Source organism: Pseudophryne corroboree, chromosome 4, assembly GCF_028390025.1.
Source record: "Pseudophryne corroboree isolate aPseCor3 chromosome 4, aPseCor3.hap2, whole genome shotgun sequence".
NCBI classification, from domain to species: Eukaryota; Metazoa; Chordata; class Amphibia; order Anura; family Myobatrachidae; genus Pseudophryne; species Pseudophryne corroboree.
In genome coordinates, this window is record NC_086447.1 from 659,084,784 (window position 1) to 659,105,213 (window position 20,430).

General features: G+C 39.2%; 1 protein-coding gene and 1 long non-coding RNA gene across 2 annotated transcripts; one reads left to right on the top strand and one right to left on the bottom strand.

The window, feature by feature from the left end:
• Positions 1–12,147: 12,147 nt before the first annotated feature.
• On the top strand, positions 12,148–16,758 carry LOC134910125 (serine/arginine repetitive matrix protein 1-like). Its single transcript, XM_063917799.1, has 7 exons — positions 12,148–12,280; positions 13,611–13,789; positions 13,959–14,478; positions 14,556–15,062; positions 15,152–15,277; positions 15,353–16,434; positions 16,717–16,758. The coding sequence occupies exons 2-6, from the start codon at positions 13,613–13,615 to the stop codon at positions 16,036–16,038; spliced, it is 2,016 nt and encodes a 671-aa protein (XP_063773869.1). The 5' UTR covers positions 12,148–12,280; positions 13,611–13,612; the 3' UTR covers positions 16,039–16,434; positions 16,717–16,758.
• A 53-nt stretch (positions 16,759–16,811) lies between these two features.
• On the bottom strand, positions 16,812–19,351 carry LOC134911673 (uncharacterized). Its single transcript, XR_010176757.1, has 4 exons — positions 19,153–19,351; positions 17,641–17,766; positions 17,233–17,358; positions 16,812–16,952 (listed from the first exon to the last, which is right to left on the bottom strand). It is a non-coding gene; the product is annotated as an uncharacterized LOC134911673 (long non-coding RNA).
• Positions 19,352–20,430: the final 1,079 nt, after the last annotated feature.

Here is a 20,430-nt window from a genome sequence, read left to right on the forward strand (position 1 = left end):
TTTGTGGCTCTATAATATGAATGCCTATGTTTTTTAACAATAGTCAAGTCTTCCAATGGACTTGTTAGTGAAACCCAATAGATAGCTTTATTTTATCTTTGTTTACTCAAATATTGAATGCTTATGTCTTATAAATTTAGTAGGAAAGTATTCTAATGACTTGCTTATAACACCCCATAGAATATATTATGTTTAGTACCTTGGACACTGTAGCTTATTCACTTAAATCTCTGATAAATTGTGTGTCTGGTATGCACAGTCTGGTTAGCACAGTTAGTAAGGTGTTGGGTTTGCACTATCAAATTAAGACTGTCATTGGTTTGAATCCCATGTTATCATGTTTTTATTTGACTAGTGTGGTTTGTGGCTCTATAATATGAATGCCTATGTCTTTTAACAACAATAGTCAAGTCTTCCAATGGACTTTTTAGTGAAACCCAATAGATAGCTTTATTTTCTCTTTGTTTACTAAAATATTGAATGCTTATGTCTTATAAATTTAGTAGGAAAGTATTCTAATGACTTGCTTATGACACCCCATAAAATATATTATGTTTACTACCTTGGACACTGTAGCTTATTCACTTAAATCTCTGATAAATTGTGGGTCTGGTATGCACAGTCTGGTTAGCACAGTTAGTAAGGTATTTGGTTTGCACTATCAAATTAAGACTGTCATTGGTTCGAATCCCATGTTATCATGTTTTTATTTTACTAGTGTGGTTTGTTGCTCTATAATATGAATGCCTATGTCTTTTAACAACAATAGTCAAGTCTTCCAATGGACTTTTTAGTGAAATCCAATAGATAGCTTTATTTTATCTTTGTTTACTCAAATATTGAATGCTTATGTCTTATAAATTTAGTAGGAAAGTATTCTAATGACTTGCTTATGACACCCCATAGAATATATTATGTTTAGTACCTTGGACACTGTAGCTTATTCACTTAAATCTCTGATAAATTGTGTGTCTGGTATGCACAGTCTAGTTAGCACAGTTAGTAAGGTGTTGGGTTTGCACTATCAAATTAAGATTGTCATTGGCTCGAATCCCATGTTATCATGTTTTTATTTTACTAGTGTGGTTTGTGGCTCTATAATATGAATGCCTATGTTTTTTAACAACAATAGTCAAGTCTTCCAATGGACTTTTTATTGAAACCCAATAGATAGCTTTATTTTCTCTTTGTTTACTCAAATATTGAATGCTTATGTCTTATAAATTTAGTAGGAAAGTATTCTAATGACTTGCTTATGACACCCCATAGAATATATTATGTTTAGTACCTTGGACACTGTAGCTTATTCACTTAAATCTCTGATAAATTGTGTGTCTGGTATGCACAGTCTAGTTAGCACAGTTAGTAAGGTGTTGGGTTTGCACTATCAAATTAAGACTGTCATTGGCTCGAATCCCATGTTGTCATGTTTTTATTTTACTAGTGTGGTTTGTGGCTCTATAATATGAATGCCTATGTTTTTTAACAACAATAGTCAAGTCTTCCAATGGACTTTTTAGTGAAACCCAATAGATAGCTTTATTTTCTCTTTGTTTACTCAAATATTGAATGCTTATGTCTTATAAATTTAGTAGGAAAGTATTCTAATGACTTGCTTATGACACCCCATAGAATATATTATGTTTAGTACCTTGGACACTGTAGCTTATTCACTTAAATCTCTGATAAATTGTGTGTCTGGTTAGCACAGTTAGTAAGGTGTTGGGTTTGCACTATCATATTAAGACTGTCATTGGTTCGAATCCCATGTTATCATGTTTTTATTTTACTAGTGTGGTTTGTGGCTCTATAATATGAATGCCTATGTCTTTTAACAACAATAGTCAAGTCTTCCAATGGATTTTTTAGTGAAACCCAATAGATAGCTTTATTTTCTCTTTGTTTACTAAAATATTGAATGCTTATGTCTTATAAATTTAGTAGGAAAGTATTCTAATGACTTGCTTATGACACCCCATAGAATATATTATGTTTAGTACCTTGGACACTGTAGCTTATTCACTTAAATCTCTGATAAATTGTGTGTCTGGTTAGCACAGTTAGTAAGGTGTTGGGTTTGCACTATCATATTAAGACTGTCATTGGTTCGAATCCCATGTTATCATGTTTTTATTTTACTAGTGTGGTTTGTGGCTCTATAATATGAATGCCTATGTCTTTTAACAACAATAGTCAAGTCTTCCAATGGACTTTTTAGTGAAACCCAATAGATAGCTTTATTTTCTCTTTGTTTACTAAAATATTGAATGCTTATGTCTTGTAAATTTAGTAGGAAAGTATTCTAATGACTTGCTTATGACACCCCATAGAATATATTATGTTTAGTACCTTGGACACTGTAGCTTATTCACTTAAATCTCTGATAAATTGTGTATCTGGTATGCACAGTCTAGTTAGCACAGTTAGTAAGGTGTTTGGTTTGCACAATCAAATAAAGACTGTCATTGGCTCGATTCCTATGTTATCATGTTTTTATTTTACTAGTGTGGTTTGTGGCTCTATAATATGAATGCCTATGTTTTTTAACAATAGTCAAGTCTTCCAATGGACTTTTTAGTGAAACCCAATAGATAGCTTTATTTTATCTTTGTTTACTCAAATATTGAATGCTTATGTCTTATAAATTTAGTAGGAAAGTATTCTAATGACTTGCTTATGACACCCCATAGAATATATTATGTTTAGTACCTTGGACACTGTAGCTTATTCACTTAAATCTCTGATAAATTGTGTGTCTGGTATGCACAGTCTGGTTAGCACAGTTAGTAAGGTGTTGGGTTTGCACTATCAAATTAAGACTGTCATTGGTTCGAATCCCATGTTATCATGTTTTTATTTGACTAGTGTGGTTTGTGGCTCTATAATATGAATGCCTATGTCTTTTAACAACAATAGTCAAGTCTTCCAATGGACTTTTTAGTGAAACCCAATAGATAGCTTTATTTTCTCTTTGTTTACTAAAATATTGAATGCTTATGTCTTATAAATTTAGTAGGAAAGTATTCTAATGACTTGCTTATGACACCCCATAAAATATATTATGTTTACTACCTTGGACACTGTAGCTTATTCACTTAAATCTCTGATAAATTGTGGGTCTGGTATGCACAGTCTGGTTAGCACAGTTATTAAGGTGTTTGGTTTGCACTATCAAATTAAGACTGTCATTGGTTCGAATCCCATGTTATCATGTTTTTATTTTACTAGTGTGTTTTGTGGCTCTATAATATGAATGCCTATGTCTTTTAACAACAATAGTCAAGTCTTCCAATGGACTTTTTAGTGAAATCCAATAGATAGCTTTATTTTATCTTTGTTTACTCAAATATTGAATGCTTATGTCTTATAAATTTAGTAGGAAAGTATTCTAATGACTTGCTTATGACACCCCATAGAATATATTATGTTTAGTACCTTGGACACTGTAGCTTATTCACTTAAATCTCTGATAAATTGTGTGTCTGGTATGCACAGTCTAGTTAGCACAGTTAGTAAGGTGTTGGGTTTGCACTATCAAATTAAGATTGTCATTGGCTCGAATCCCATGTTATCATGTTTTTATTTTACTAGTGTGGTTTGTGGCTCTATAATATGAATGCCTATGTTTTTTAACAACAATAGTCAAGTCTTCCAATGGACTTTTTAGTGAAACCCAATAGATAGCTTTATTTTCTCTTTGTTTACTAAAATATTGAATGCTTATGTCTTATAAATTTAGTAGGAAAGTATTCTAATGACTTGCTTATGACACCCCATAGAATATATTATGTTTAGTACCTTGGACACTGTAGCTTATTCACTTAAATCTCTGATAAATTGTGTGTCTGGTTAGCACAGTTAGTAAGGTGTTGGGTTTGCACTATCATATTAAGACTGTCATTGGTTCAAATCTCATGTTATCATGTTTTTATTTTACTAGTGTGGTTTGTGGCTCTATAATATGAATGCCTATGTCTTTTAACAACAATAGTCAAGTCTTCCAATGGACTTTTTAGTGAAACCCAATAGATAGCTTTATTTTCTCTTTGTTTACTAAAATATTGAATGCTTATGTCTTGTAAATTTAGTAGGAAAGTATTCTAATGACTTGCTTATGACACCCCATAGAATATATTATGTTTAGTACCTTGGACACTGTAGCTTATTCACTTAAATCTCTGATAAATTGTGTGTCTGGTATGCACAGTCTAGTTAGCACAGTTAGTAAGGTGTTTGGTTTGCACAATCAAATAAAGACTGTCATTGGCTCGATTCCCATGTTATCATGTTTTTATTTTACTAGTGTGGTTTGTGGCTCTATAATATGAATGCCTATGTTTTTTAACAATAGTCAAGTCTTCCAATGGACTTGTTAGTGAAACCCAATAGATAGCTTTATTTTATCTTTGTTTACTCAAATATTGAATGCTTATGTCTTATAAATTTAGTAGGAAAGTATTCTAATGACTTGCTTATAACACCCCATAGAATATATTATGTTTAGTACCTTGGACACTGTAGCTTATTCACTTAAATCTCTGATAAATTGTGTGTCTGGTATGCACAGTCTGGTTAGCACAGTTAGTAAGGTGTTGGGTTTGCACTATCAAATTAAGACTGTCATTGGTTTGAATCCCATGTTATCATGTTTTTATTTGACTAGTGTGGTTTGTGGCTCTATAATATGAATGCCTATGTCTTTTAACAACAATAGTCAAGTCTTCCAATGGACTTTTTAGTGAAACCCAATAGATAGCTTTATTTTCTCTTTGTTTACTAAAATATTGAATGCTTATGTCTTATAAATTTAGTAGGAAAGTATTCTAATGACTTGCTTATGACACCCCATAAAATATATTATGTTTACTACCTTGGACACTGTAGCTTATTCACTTAAATCTCTGATAAATTGTGGGTCTGGTATGCGCAGTCTGGTTAGCACAGTTAGTAAGGTGTTTGGTTTGCACTATCAAATTAAGACTGTCATTGGTTCGAATCCCATGTTATCATGTTTTTATTTTACTAGTGTGGTTTGTTGCTCTATAATATGAATGCCTATGTCTTTTAACAACAATAGTCAAGTCTTCCAATGGACTTTTTAGTGAAATCCAATAGATAGCTTTATTTTATCTTTGTTTACTCAAATATTGAATGCTTATGTCTTATAAATTTAGTAGGAAAGTATTCTAATGACTTGCTTATGACACCCCATAGAATATATTATGTTTAGTACCTTGGACACTGTAGCTTATTCACTTAAATCTCTGATAAATTGTGTGTCTGGTATGCACAGTCTAGTTAGCACAGTTAGTAAGGTGTTGGGTTTGCACTATCAAATTAAGATTGTCATTGGCTCGAATCCCATGTTATCATGTTTTTATTTTACTAGTGTGGTTTGTGGCTCTATAATATGAATGCCTATGTTTTTTAACAACAATAGTCAAGTCTTCCAATGGACTTTTTATTGAAACCCAATAGATAGCTTTATTTTCTCTTTGTTTACTCAAATATTGAATGCTTATGTCTTATAAATTTAGTAGGAAAGTATTCTAATGACTTGCTTATGACACCCCATAGAATATATTATGTTTAGTACCTTGGACACTGTAGCTTATTCACTTAAATCTCTGATAAATTGTGTGTCTGGTATGCACAGTCTAGTTAGCACAGTTAGTAAGGTGTTGGGTTTGCACTATCAAATTAAGACTGTCATTGGCTCGAATCCCATGTTGTCATGTTTTTATTTTACTAGTGTGGTTTGTGGCTCTATAATATGAATGCCTATGTTTTTTAACAACAATAGTCAAGTCTTCCAATGGACTTTTTAGTGAAACCCAATAGATAGCTTTATTTTCTCTTTGTTTACTCAAATATTGAATGCTTATGTCTTATAAATTTAGTAGGAAAGTATTCTAATGACTTGCTTATGACACCCCATAGAATATATTATGTTTAGTACCTTGGACACTGTAGCTTATTCACTTAAATCTCTGATAAATTGTGTGTCTGGTTAGCACAGTTAGTAAGGTGTTGGGTTTGCACTATCATATTAAGACTGTCATTGGTTCGAATCCCATGTTATCATGTTTTTATTTTACTAGTGTGGTTTGTGGCTCTATAATATGAATGCCTATGTCTTTTAACAACAATAGTCAAGTCTTCCAATGGATTTTTTAGTGAAACCCAATAGATAGCTTTATTTTCTCTTTGTTTACTAAAATATTGAATGCTTATGTCTTATAAATTTAGTAGGAAAGTATTCTAATGACTTGCTTATGACACCCCATAGAATATATTATGTTTAGTACCTTGGACACTGTAGCTTATTCACTTAAATCTCTGATAAATTGTGTGTCTGGTTAGCACAGTTAGTAAGGTGTTGGGTTTGCACTATCATATTAAGACTGTCATTGGTTCGAATCCCATGTTATCATGTTTTTATTTTACTAGTGTGGTTTGTGGCTCTATAATATGAATGCCTATGTCTTTTAACAACAATAGTCAAGTCTTCCAATGGACTTTTTAGTGAAACCCAATAGATAGCTTTATTTTCTCTTTGTTTACTAAAATATTGAATGCTTATGTCTTGTAAATTTAGTAGGAAAGTATTCTAATGACTTGCTTATGACACCCCATAGAATATATTATGTTTAGTACCTTGGACACTGTAGCTTATTCACTTAAATCTCTGATAAATTGTGTATCTGGTATGCACAGTCTAGTTAGCACAGTTAGTAAGGTGTTTGGTTTGCACAATCAAATAAAGACTGTCATTGGCTCGATTCCCATGTTATCATGTTTTTATTTTACTAGTGTGGTTTGTGGCTCTATAATATGAATGCCTATGTTTTTTAACAATAGTCAAGTCTTCCAATGGACTTTTTAGTGAAACCCAATAGATAGCTTTATTTTATCTTTGTTTACTCAAATATTGAATGCTTATGTCTTATAAATTTAGTAGGAAAGTATTCTAATGACTTGCTTATGACACCCCATAGAATATATTATGTTTAGTACCTTGGACACTGTAGCTTATTCACTTAAATCTCTGATAAATTGTGTGTCTGGTATGCACAGTCTGGTTAGCACAGTTAGTAAGGTGTTGGGTTTGCACTATCAAATTAAGACTGTCATTGGTTCGAATCCCATGTTATCATGTTTTTATTTGACTAGTGTGGTTTGTGGCTCTATAATATGAATGCCTATGTCTTTTAACAACAATAGTCAAGTCTTCCAATGGACTTTTTAGTGAAACCCAATAGATAGCTTTATTTTCTCTTTGTTTACTAAAATATTGAATGCTTATGTCTTATAAATTTAGTAGGAAAGTATTCTAATGACTTGCTTATGACACCCCATAAAATATATTATGTTTACTACCTTGGACACTGTAGCTTATTCACTTAAATCTCTGATAAATTGTGGGTCTGGTATGCACAGTCTGGTTAGCACAGTTATTAAGGTGTTTGGTTTGCACTATCAAATTAAGACTGTCATTGGTTCGAATCCCATGTTATCATGTTTTTATTTTACTAGTGTGTTTTGTGGCTCTATAATATGAATGCCTATGTCTTTTAACAACAATAGTCAAGTCTTCCAATGGACTTTTTAGTGAAATCCAATAGATAGCTTTATTTTATCTTTGTTTACTCAAATATTGAATGCTTATGTCTTATAAATTTAGTAGGAAAGTATTCTAATGACTTGCTTATGACACCCCATAGAATATATTATGTTTAGTACCTTGGACACTGTAGCTTATTCACTTAAATCTCTGATAAATTGTGTGTCTGGTATGCACAGTCTAGTTAGCACAGTTAGTAAGGTGTTGGGTTTGCACTATCAAATTAAGATTGTCATTGGCTCGAATCCCATGTTATCATGTTTTTATTTTACTAGTGTGGTTTGTGGCTCTATAATATGAATGCCTATGTTTTTTAACAACAATAGTCAAGTCTTCCAATGGACTTTTTAGTGAAACCCAATAGATAGCTTTATTTTCTCTTTGTTTACTAAAATATTGAATGCTTATGTCTTATAAATTTAGTAGGAAAGTATTCTAATGACTTGCTTATGACACCCCATAGAATATATTATGTTTAGTACCTTGGACACTGTAGCTTATTCACTTAAATCTCTGATAAATTGTGTGTCTGGTTAGCACAGTTAGTAAGGTGTTGGGTTTGCACTATCATATTAAGACTGTCATTGGTTCAAATCTCATGTTATCATGTTTTTATTTTACTAGTGTGGTTTGTGGCTCTATAATATGAATGCCTATGTCTTTTAACAACAATAGTCAAGTCTTCCAATGGACTTTTTAGTGAAACCCAATAGATAGCTTTATTTTCTCTTTGTTTACTAAAATATTGAATGCTTATGTCTTGTAAATTTAGTAGGAAAGTATTCTAATGACTTGCTTATGACACCCCATAGAATATATTATGTTTAGTACCTTGGATACTGTAGCTTATTCACTTAAATCTCTGATAAATTGTGTGTCTGGTATGCACAGTCTAGTTAGCACAGTTAGTAAGGTGTTTGGTTTGCACAATCAAATAAAGACTGTCATTGGCTCGATTCCCATGTTATCATGTTTTTATTTTACTAGTGTGGTTTGTGGCTCTATAATATGAATGCCTATGTTTTTTAACAATAGTCAAGTCTTCCAATGGACTTGTTAGTGAAACCCAATAGATAGCTTTATTTTATCTTTGTTTACTCAAATATTGAATGCTTATGTCTTATAAATTTAGTAGGAAAGTATTCTAATGACTTGCTTATAACACCCCATAGAATATATTATGTTTAGTACCTTGGACACTGTAGCTTATTCACTTAAATCTCTGATAAATTGTGTGTCTGGTATGCACAGTCTGGTTAGCACAGTTAGTAAGGTGTTGGGTTTGCACTATCAAATTAAGACTGTCATTGGTTTGAATCCCATGTTATCATGTTTTTATTTGACTAGTGTGGTTTGTGGCTCTATAATATGAATGCCTATGTCTTTTAACAACAATAGTCAAGTCTTCCAATGGACTTTTTAGTGAAACCCAATAGATAGCTTTATTTTCTCTTTGTTTACTAAAATATTGAATGCTTATGTCTTATAAATTTAGTAGGAAAGTATTCTAATGACTTGCTTATGACACCCCATAAAATATATTATGTTTACTACCTTGGACACTGTAGCTTATTCACTTAAATCTCTGATAAATTGTGGGTCTGGTATGCACAGTCTGGTTAGCACAGTTAGTAAGGTGTTTGGTTTGCACTATCAAATTAAGACTGTCATTGGTTCGAATCCCATGTTATCATGTTTTTATTTTACTAGTGTGGTTTGTTGCTCTATAATATGAATGCCTATGTCTTTTAACAACAATAGTCAAGTCTTCCAATGGACTTTTTAGTGAAATCCAATAGATAGCTTTATTTTATCTTTGTTTACTCAAATATTGAATGCTTATGTCTTATAAATTTAGTAGGAAAGTATTCTAATGACTTGCTTATGACACCCCATAGAATATATTATGTTTAGTACCTTGGACACTGTAGCTTATTCACTTAAATCTCTGATAAATTGTGTGTCTGGTATGCACAGTCTAGTTAGCACAGTTAGTAAGGTGTTGGGTTTGCACTATCAAATTAAGATTGTCATTGGCTCGAATCCCATGTTATCATGTTTTTATTTTACTAGTGTGGTTTGTGGCTCTATAATATGAATGCCTATGTTTTTTAACAACAATAGTCAAGTCTTCCAATGGACTTTTTATTGAAACCCAATAGATAGCTTTATTTTCTCTTTGTTTACTCAAATATTGAATGCTTATGTCTTATAAATTTAGTAGGAAAGTATTCTAATGACTTGCTTATGACACCCCATAGAATATATTATGTTTAGTACCTTGGACACTGTAGCTTATTCACTTAAATCTCTGATAAATTGTGTGTCTGGTATGCACAGTCTAGTTAGCACAGTTAGTAAGGTGTTGGGTTTGCACTATCAAATTAAGACTGTCATTGGCTCGAATCCCATGTTGTCATGTTTTTATTTTACTAGTGTGGTTTGTGGCTCTATAATATGAATGCCTATGTTTTTTAACAACAATAGTCAAGTCTTCCAATGGACTTTTTAGTGAAACCCAATAGATAGCTTTATTTTCTCTTTGTTTACTCAAATATTGAATGCTTATGTCTTATAAATTTAGTAGGAAAGTATTCTAATGACTTGCTTATGACACCCCATAGAATATATTATGTTTAGTACCTTGGACACTGTAGCTTATTCACTTAAATCTCTGATAAATTGTGTGTCTGGTTAGCACAGTTAGTAAGGTGTTGGGTTTGCACTATCATATTAAGACTGTCATTGGTTCGAATCCCATGTTATCATGTTTTTATTTTACTAGTGTGGTTTGTGGCTCTATAATATGAATGCCTATGTCTTTTAACAACAATAGTCAAGTCTTCCAATGGATTTTTTAGTGAAACCCAATAGATAGCTTTATTTTCTCTTTGTTTACTAAAATATTGAATGCTTATGTCTTATAAATTTAGTAGGAAAGTATTCTAATGACTTGCTTATGACACCCCATAGAATATATTATGTTTAGTACCTTGGACACTGTAGCTTATTCACTTAAATCTCTGATAAATTGTGTGTCTGGTTAGCACAGTTAGTAAGGTGTTGGGTTTGCACTATCATATTAAGACTGTCATTGGTTCGAATCCCATGTTATCATGTTTTTATTTTACTAGTGTGGTTTGTGGCTCTATAATATGAATGCCTATGTCTTTTAACAACAATAGTCAAGTCTTCCAATGGACTTTTTAGTGAAACCCAATAGATAGCTTTATTTTCTCTTTGTTTACTAAAATATTGAATGCTTATGTCTTGTAAATTTAGTAGGAAAGTATTCTAATGACTTGCTTATGACACCCCATAGAATATATTATGTTTAGTACCTTGGACACTGTAGCTTATTCACTTAAATCTCTGATAAATTGTGTATCTGGTATGCACAGTCTAGTTAGCACAGTTAGTAAGGTGTTTGGTTTGCACAATCAAATAAAGACTGTCATTGGCTCGATTCCCATGTTATCATGTTTTTACTTTACTAGTGTGGTTTGTGGCTCTATAATATGAATGCCTATGTTTTTTAACAATAGTCAAGTCTTCCAATGGACTTTTTAGTGAAACCCAATAGATAGCTTTATTTTATCTTTGTTTACTCAAATATTGAATGCTTATGTCTTATAAATTTAGTAGGAAAGTATTCTAATGACTTGCTTATGACACCCCATAGAATATATTATGTTTAGTACCTTGGACACTGTAGCTTATTCACTTAAATCTCTGATAAATTGTGTGTCTGGTATGCACAGTCTGGTTAGCACAGTTAGTAAGGTGTTGGGTTTGCACTATCAAATTAAGACTGTCATTGGTTCGAATCCCATGTTATCATGTGTTTATTTGACTAGTGTGGTTTGTGGCTCTATAATATGAATGCCTATGTCTTTTAACAACAATAGTCAAGTCTTCCAATGGACTTTTTAGTGAAACCCAATAGATAGCTTTATTTTCTCTTTGTTTACTAAAATATTGAATGCTTATGTCTTATAAATTTAGTAGGAAAGTATTCTAATGACTTGCTTATGACACCCCATAAAATATATTATGTTTACTACCTTGGACACTGTAGCTTATTCACTTAAATCTCTGATAAATTGTGGGTCTGGTATGCACAGTCTGGTTAGCACAGTTATTAAGGTGTTTGGTTTGCACTATCAAATTAAGACTGTCATTGGTTCGAATCCCATGTTATCATGTTTTTATTTTACTAGTGTGTTTTGTGGCTCTATAATATGAATGCCTATGGGGTATATGCAATAGCGGGCGAATCGCGGCATTAGATCCGCCTCTGTGCGATTCGCCCGCTATCGCCAGCCACAGCCCTGTCGCCGGGACCCTGGATTCACTATATTCAATGAAAAAACGATTCGCCCCTCCCGCAGGCGGATCCAGGCCAATCGGCGAGTAGTGGGCGTAATGAATTCGCCTTCCCGCCCAAAGCAGCCCTTTATTAGGGCTTGTTTGCTGCATGTGCTCTGCAGCCATTTTGTGAACCTGCAGAGAGGTGTGAGGAGGAGCAGAGCTAACAATTTGGTTGTTTGCTGTGGATATCTTTGGACACCCCAGCAGGCTTTATTCCTGGACAGTCAGGAGGATTCCTGTTACCCCGGAGCAGAGCCATTTTAGGAGCTTTTACTACATTTGTAGGTAAGTACCACATGTGTGTCTGGTGTTGCATGTATGTGTTTGTGTAGTGGGGGTTGCCATGAGGTGTACATGGGGTGTTTGTGTATGTGTGCATGTGTGCAGGTATGTGTATAGCCCCTTGCTTGTGTTGCTGCATTTTTAGGGAGACTTGTGTTTTGGGGTAGTTTTTCACGTTTTTTTTTTTTTTTTTAATTGACTTTTTTGGGTCTTCTATTAGCATTGGTGTACCTCCTGAGTGTGCAGGGATGCTTTCTGGTCATTTTGGGGTGTTTTGGAGCAAGTTTAGTCGACAGCCTGGTCGACATGTGCTGCTGACTGTTTTGCAAACATGTGTTTTTCCGCCTAATTTTGCTGTGGGGTGACTCCTGAGTGTGCAGGAATGCTTTCTGACCATTTTGGGGTGATTTGGAGCAAGTTTAGTCGACAGCCTGGTCGACATGTGCTGCTGATTGTTTTTCAAACATGTGTTTTCCCGCCTAATTTTGCTGTGGGGTGCCTCCTGAGTGTGCTGGGATGCTTTCTGGCCAATTTGGGGTGATTTGGAGCAAGTTGAGTCGACAGCCAGGTTGACATGTGCTGCTGATTGTTTTTCAAACATGTGTTTTCCCGCCTAATTTTGCTGTGGGGTGCCTCCTGAGTGTGCTGGGATGTTTTCTGGCCAATTTGGGGTGATTTGGAGCAAGTTGAGTCGACAGCCAGGTTGACATGTGCTGCTGATTGTTTTTCAAACATGTGTTTTCCCGCCTAATTTTGCTGTGGGGTGCCTCCTGAGTGTGCTGGGATGCTTTCTGGCCAATTTGGGGTGATTTGGAGCAAGTTGAGTCGACAGCCAGGTTGACATGTGCTGCTGATTGTTTTTCAAACATGTGTTTTCCCGCCTAATTTTGCTGTGGGGTGCCTCCTGAGTGTGCTGGGATGCTTTCTGGCCAATTTGGGGTGATTTGGAGCAAGTTGAGTCGACAGCCAGGTTGACATGTGCTGCTGATTGTTTTTCAAACATGTGTTTTCCCGCCTAATTTTGCTGTGGGGTGACTCCTGAGTGTGCAGGGATGCTTTCTGGCCATTTTGGGGTGATTTGGAGCAAGTTGAGTCGACAGCCAGGTTGACATGTGTGGCTGATTGTTTTTCAAACATGTGTTTTCCCGCCTAATTTTGCTGTGGGGTGCCTCCTGAGTGTGCAGGGATGCTTTCTGGCCATTTTGGGGTGATTTGGAGCAAGTTGAGTCGACAGCCTGGTCGACATTTTGTAAGGGGCAGCCATTTTGTAAGGGGCAGCCATTTTGTGAGGCTCAGCCATTTATACATGTGTGGTTTTTTTTTTTTATAACAGAGATGTCAAGGGACAAACAAACCCGATCCGCCCCTTCCCCCACCCCCTCGGATATATCCCTGCAAAGCAATGAGGAGTGGGAGCCAACCCAGGAGGCGGATGCGACCGACCAGGCATCTAGTGACCAGCCGCGGTCGTCAAGGGCCCATGAGAAGTCCAAGAAAAAGCCTAGTAAAAAGGTACTTAACCACACCTGCAGACACAAATAGCATCAAACTTTACCCACTGTAGTTTGTGCAATGCCATGCACACCTACTGTAATAGGTGCGCAATGCCAGGGATACTGACACTCACAGGTACATACCGATCTTAATAAAATGTATTTTTTTTTTTTTTTAATCCCTAAAGGCAAGAAGCCAGCCAGAGGAGCAGTCGGAGGAGGAAGCCTCTGGTGAAGAAGCAGGACAGAAAAAGCCGCGTGGACCCAGATACACTGAGGCGGAAAACTGTGTCCTAGTGGATTGCGTCGACAGGTCCTACGACGTTTTGTATGGATCAAGGGCACAGAAAACAGCATTTAAGGTAAAGCGGAACATCTGGGAATCCATCGCCAGTCAAGTAACTGCAATTTCTGGAAACCGTCGGAGCACCCAAAATTGCTTGAAGCGGTACAGTGATTGCCGCAGACAGACCAAGAAGAAGATGGGGATTCAGCGCCGACATGAGACAGCTACGGGAGGTGGCCCGGCTCTCAATTTGAAGTGGCTACCCTGGGAGAACGTTATTAGAAGGCGCTTGAACCCTGTCATGGTCGAAGGAGTTCGCGGAGGTGTGGACTCCAGCCGTCCTGCTGGCTTTCTCGAGGAGGAAGAACCGCCCAGAAGACGGAGGAAGGCGGGAGACCAGCCGTCCAAAAGGAGGTCTGATGGTAAGAATACATTCACATGAGCTGTAGTTCCCTTTAAAATTTTTGTATGTGCTAATGTGTTTTTTTTTTTTTTTCAGACAGACCTGCCCAGAGGACATCACCTGCGCACAGGACATCGCCAGCGCACGGACCGTTACCTGTGCAGCAGGCATCGGCAGCAGCGCGCGGACCATCAACTGCGCCGCAAGCATCGCGAGCACACAGATCGTCACCTGTGCGCCACAGTTCGTCATCGCGCAGTTGGTCACCTGTGCACCAGACGACATCAGTGCACAGACTATCACCTGTGCACCAGACACCGTCGGCGACCACACCACAAGATGGGCGCCAAACTACAGCTCCTGCGCGCAGGCCATCACCAGATCGTCGTCTCTCCAGGAGCTCTGGGACTGTGACTGAAGAGCCTCAAGACACAACCCTTGTGGACCCATCACTCGATCTGTTTGAGTCTACAGGGTTAACTGACGAAACTTTTCTTGGGTTTGAGGACAGCCGTGCAGATGTATCCAGCCAGACCCTTGAAAAGTCTTCCGAAACGAGGACAAGTGGAGCTCCTGGAGCAGCGGCATCACAGGATGGAGAAGGTTTGTTTGTTTTTTTTTGTGTGGGGGGGGGGGGGCGGCAGTAGTTGTGTAAAGTTTATCAACTTTTCCAAAATTTATTTTGCAAACAGTGGTGCCACGAACCAGCAGCGGACTAGCTTCGGGGGTTGGTTCGTACTTCAGGCCGGATCTCCTACAGGAGTCGTCAGAGGATGACGAGGTGGAAGTGCAGGAGGCTCCAGTTACTACATCCCTGCGTGAGTAAATTGAATTGTGAACCTTCCAAAAAATGTTTGTTGAATTTGGATAATATTGTCTAATTTTCTTTTCAGCTGCCCAAATGAATGTGGTGGCAGACATCCAGGAAGGGCAGAATCCCTCAACTGTTCAGAGGGTTCACACCCTGGCATCAGAGATTGGGACACGCCAGGATACATACACAAATGTTGTGGGAAGCAGACTGGACAACATTGAGAGGACAATGGAGAAAATGTCCAACAATCTGCATGAACTGCAGAAGACTATTTCCGACAGCACGGCCACAATACTACAGATCATAATTGAAGATCGTAGGGAGAATAGGAACATACTTAACATCATGTCCGATTCCTTGGTCAAGCTTGTGGAAAAAACCACATGTTTGGCAGAAAGCAATAAGAACATGTCGGATAGTCATCGACACTCCGCTTCCAGCCAACAGCTCATCGCAACCACACTGCAGATGATCTATGATAAGCTCCCAGAACCAGCTCATCAACACGCTGGTGATCCACCATATCCGCCGTCTCAAGCCACAAGGACGCATCGTACCCTTCCTCAAGTCCCATCCCAGTACAGTCAGTCACAGATGTACCAGGGATATACAGGGATGTACCCCACCCCCCAGATGCCTCCACCACCAGCCGCACATTCTTCAGCAGCATGGGCACCGAGGGCCAGTCGACATACTCCCCAGCCTCCCAGGACATCCACGCCCTATCAGGGGGAAGAAGAGGATCCGGACAGACTTCCACCATAAACCCGGTCGTATTATTTTATTTTATTTTAAATGTTTTTCATGTATCCCTGTCTTCCCCTCCCATTAGTTTGTTGTTTTTCTTACTATTGTTTTTTCTTTGTTGGGCTTCCCCACCCGTGACCGGGTACTACCAAGGAGCTTTGTGTAGGCATACATGCGCGGGCATGTATGCGGGCGCGTGTGGTAACGGATGAAAGCTCCTTGCGGCTACATGTATGATGGGCCAAAGAGCTATTCTGATACCCCCTTTTTCTTCAAAAAATCCTTTTTGTAATGATGTACTGTAGACTTTCATTGTGTGAATTTACTATTCACTAGTCTGTGTTTTTGACTTATTCATAGGATTTGTGAGGAAAAATGAAGTGGACGGAATAAGATTGTGTTGAGCGTACCAAGGTGAGTAGAACCAAATTTAATTCAAGAAACTTTGAACCGCATGCCTTTGTAGAACAACACCGCCCAGCAATGGCTCATGCTGGGCTGTGTTGTTCCACAAATGTTAGCCTGTCAAAGTGCTGACCACTGACGACACTCTTTCACTTTGAATCGCATGCCTTTGTAGAACAACACCGCCCAGCAATGTCTCATGCTGGGCTGTGTTCCACAAATTTTCATTGGAAAAAATGAACAAGTGTGTTTTTACTTTAATATACTTTTTTTTTCCTCTTTTCCCCACAGATATCTATATACACAAGAAAAGAATGTAAAGAAGAACAAACTATTTTTTTTTTTTTTTATTAACTTTCAAACTTTATTAAATTTTTTTATCTTCAATAAACTTTTAAAAATAGAAGTTTCCTGTGGTTTTTATTAAAATTTGTAATGCAGTTGAATTGTATGTAAGATTGCCCAGGGAACATCAGGGGATCTGTCTCTTCACGTCCACACCACTTAGGAAGGATACACCGGAAGATCTGTGGAAGAGAACAGTATGAGCTACCAGATGTGGGTAATAGTGTCACCCTGGGACAGGAAAGAAGAGGTAAATACAGACCACACAACACAAGCGGGTTGCAGCGGCCCAAATGCAACCCTCCTGCACTTGCATCACTACACATCCAAACATTCCCTGATCCAGCATTGCTGTTTCAGGGAATGTTTGGATGTGTAGTGACGCAAGTGCCGTAGGGCTGCACTTTGGACATGCCAGGGTGATTTAGGACAAGTGAGTTTTGTTGGTCAATTGCATCTCACCTGAGGTGGTTGTCTGCTACATGGCGGAGGGTCAGGTCCACATCACCAGTAGGTCGCCCATGGAACATCGGGTGAAATGTCGTGTCTCCTCACATCCACGCCACTTGGGAAGATACACCGCAGTACCTGTGGAAGAGAACCGTTTAAGCTTTCAGGTATGGGTGATAGTGTCACTCTGGGGCTGAAAAAGGAGGTACATACAACAGTCCACACAACACAAGCGGGTTGCAGCAGCCCAAATGCAAACCTCCTGCACTTGCATAACTACACATCCAAACATTCCCTGATCCAGCATTGCTGTTTCAGGGAATGTTTGGATGTGTAGTGACGCAAGTGCCGTAGGGCTGCACTTTGGACATGCCAGGGTGATTTAGGACAAGTGAGTTTTGTTGGTCAATTGCATCTCACCTGAGGTGGTTGTCTGCTACATGGCGGAGGGTCAGGTCCACATCACCAGTAGGTCGCCCATGGAACATCGGGTGAAATGTCGTGTCTCCTCACATCCACGCCACTTGGGAAGATACAACGCAGGACCTGTGGAAGAGAACAGTATGAGCTACCAGATGTGGGTAATAGTGTCACCCTGGGAATGGAAAGAAGAGGTACATACAGTCCACACAACACAAGTGGATTGCAGTGGCCCAAATGCAACCCTCCTGCACTTGCATCACTACACATCCAAACATTCCCTGACCAGCATTGCTGTTTCATGGAATGTTTGGATGTGTAGTGACGCAAGTGCCGGAGGGATGCATTTTGGACATGCCAGGGTGATTTTGGACAAAGGGAGTTCTGGGCAATCCATCTCACCTGTGTTGACACGCCGACTGCAACGATCTCCGACGAACCGAAGGTACCTGTCAAAAAAATCATACTCACCTTCCAGCGTCCAGAGGTACATCCAGGTCCAGAGAGATAATCCACGTACTTGGCAAAACAAAAAAACGCACACCGATCCAGCGGACTAATGAAAGGGGTCCAATGTTTTCACATCATACCCCTTTCTCCCAAAGGCCGGGACAAATTTTAAACATGTTTCTATTGGTGTTTTTTTTTTTGGGAATAGCAGATCTATTTATAATAGAAGGGATTAGGTACTTTTTTTTTTGGGGGGGGGGAGGCACAAATATAATTTATATTTTTTAAAATAATTTTTTTATTGCTGGAACGGTAAAATCAGGGAAAAAAATGGCGTGGGGTCCCCCCTCCAAAGCATAACCAGCCTCGGGCTCATTGAGCTGGTCCTGGTTCTAAAAATGCGGGGAAAAAATTGACAGGGGATCCCCCGTATTTTTAAAACCAGCACCGGGCTCTGCGCCTGATGCTGGTGCCAAAAATACGGGGGACAAAACGAGTAGGGGTCCCCCGTATTTTTAACACCAGCATCGGGCTCCACTAGCTGGACAGATAATGCCACAGCCGGGGGTCACTTTTATGCCGTGCCCTGCGGCCGTGGCATCAAATATCCAACTAGTCACCCCTGGCCGGGGTACCCTGGGGGAGTGGGGACCCCTTCAATCAAGGGGTCCCCCCCCAGCCACCCAAGGGCCAGGGGTGAAGCCCGAGGCTGTCCCCCCCCATCCAATGGGCTGCGGATGGGGGGGCTGATAGCCTTTGTGTTCAAAAAAAAAGATATTGTTTTTTCCATTAGTACTACAAGTCCCAGCAAGCCTCTCCCGCAAGCTGGTACTTGGAGAACCACAAGTACCAGCATGCGGGAGAAAAACGGGCCCGCTGGTACCTGTAGTACTACTGGAAAAAAAATACCCAAATAAAAACAGTACACAGACACCGTCGACAGTAAAACTTTATTTCACACTACCGACACACACATACTTACCTATGTTCACACGCCGACATCGGTCCTCTTCTCCATGTAGAATCCACGGATACCTGAAAAGCAAAGTTCAATATACTCACCTCAGGGTCCAGAGATAAATCCACGTACTTGGCAAAAAAAGAAAGCGCATTTACCCGCACCAAAAACGGACTGAAAGGGGTCCCATGTTGACACATGGGACACCTTTCCACGATTAAGATCTGTCAGTGACAGCTGTCACTGACAGGTCTCTAAGCCAATCAGGAAGCGCAACTTCGTTGCGCTCACCTGATTGGCTGATCGCTGTGACAGCGCATCGCACAGCTCCCTCCATTATATTCAATGGTGGGAACTTAGCGGCTAGCGGTGAGGTCACCCGCCGGTCAGCGGTGACCGGCGGGTGACCCCACTGCTAGCCGCTAAGTTCCCACCATTGAAAGTAATGGAGCGGCTTTGCGAGGCGCTGTCAGAGTACAGACGGCGTCCAGCCAATCAGGTGAGCGTGGCAGTAGCGCTTCCTGATTGGCTGAAGGGACATCAGTGACAGGAGTCACGTGATGTCCCGGCATTCGGGGAGAGGGGTCCCATGTGTCAGCATGGGACCCCTTTCGGTCCGCAGGTCCGGTTGTTCGTTTTCTTTTTTTGCCAAGTCCGTGGATTTATCTCTGGAGCCTGTTGAGGTGAGTATATTGATCTTTTATTTTCAGGTATCCGTGGATTCTACATGGAGAAGAGGACCGATGTCGGCGTGTGAACATAGGTAAGTATGTGTGTGTCGGCAGTGTGTAATAAAGTTTTACTGTCGACGGTGTCTGTGTCCTGTTTTTATTTGGGTATTTTTTTTCCATTAGAACTACAGGTACCAGCGGGCCCGTTTTTCTCCCGCATGCTGGTACTTGTGGTTCTCCAAGTACCAGCTTGCAGGGGAGGCTTGCTGGGACTTGTAGTACTAATGGAAAAAACAATATCTTTTTTTTTGAACACAAAGGCTATCAGCCCCCCCATCCGCAGCCCATTGGATGGGGGGGGACAGCCTCGGGCTTCACCCCTGGCCCTTGGGTGGCTGGGGGGGGGACCCCTTGATTGAAGGGGTCCCCACTCCCCCAGGGTACCCCGGCCAGGGGTGACTAGTTGGATATTTGATGCCACGGCCGCAGGGCACGGCATAAAAGTGACCCCCAGCTGTGGCATTATCTGTCCAGCTAGTGGAGCCCGATGCTGGTGTTAAAAATACGGGGGACCCCTACTCGTTTTGTCCCCCGTATTTTTGGCACCAGCATCAGGCGCAGAGCCCGGTGCTGGTTTTAAAAATACGGGGGATCCCCTGTCAATTTTTTCCCCGCATTTTTAGAACCAGGACCAGCTCAATGAGCCCGAGG

Bases quoted from the DNA above. Each gene is read 5' to 3' on its own strand.
- LOC134910125 (XM_063917799.1), top strand. From the start codon at position 13,613: ATGTCAAGGGACAAACAAACCCGATCCGCCCCTTCCCCCACCCCCTCG. The intron at 13,790-13,958 runs GTACTTAACCAC...TAATCCCTAAAG, and splicing joins AGAAAAAGCCTAGTAAAAAG to GCAAGAAGCCAGCCAGAGGA. The intron at 14,479-14,555 runs GTAAGAATACAT...TTTTTTTTTCAG, and splicing joins GTCCAAAAGGAGGTCTGATG to ACAGACCTGCCCAGAGGACA.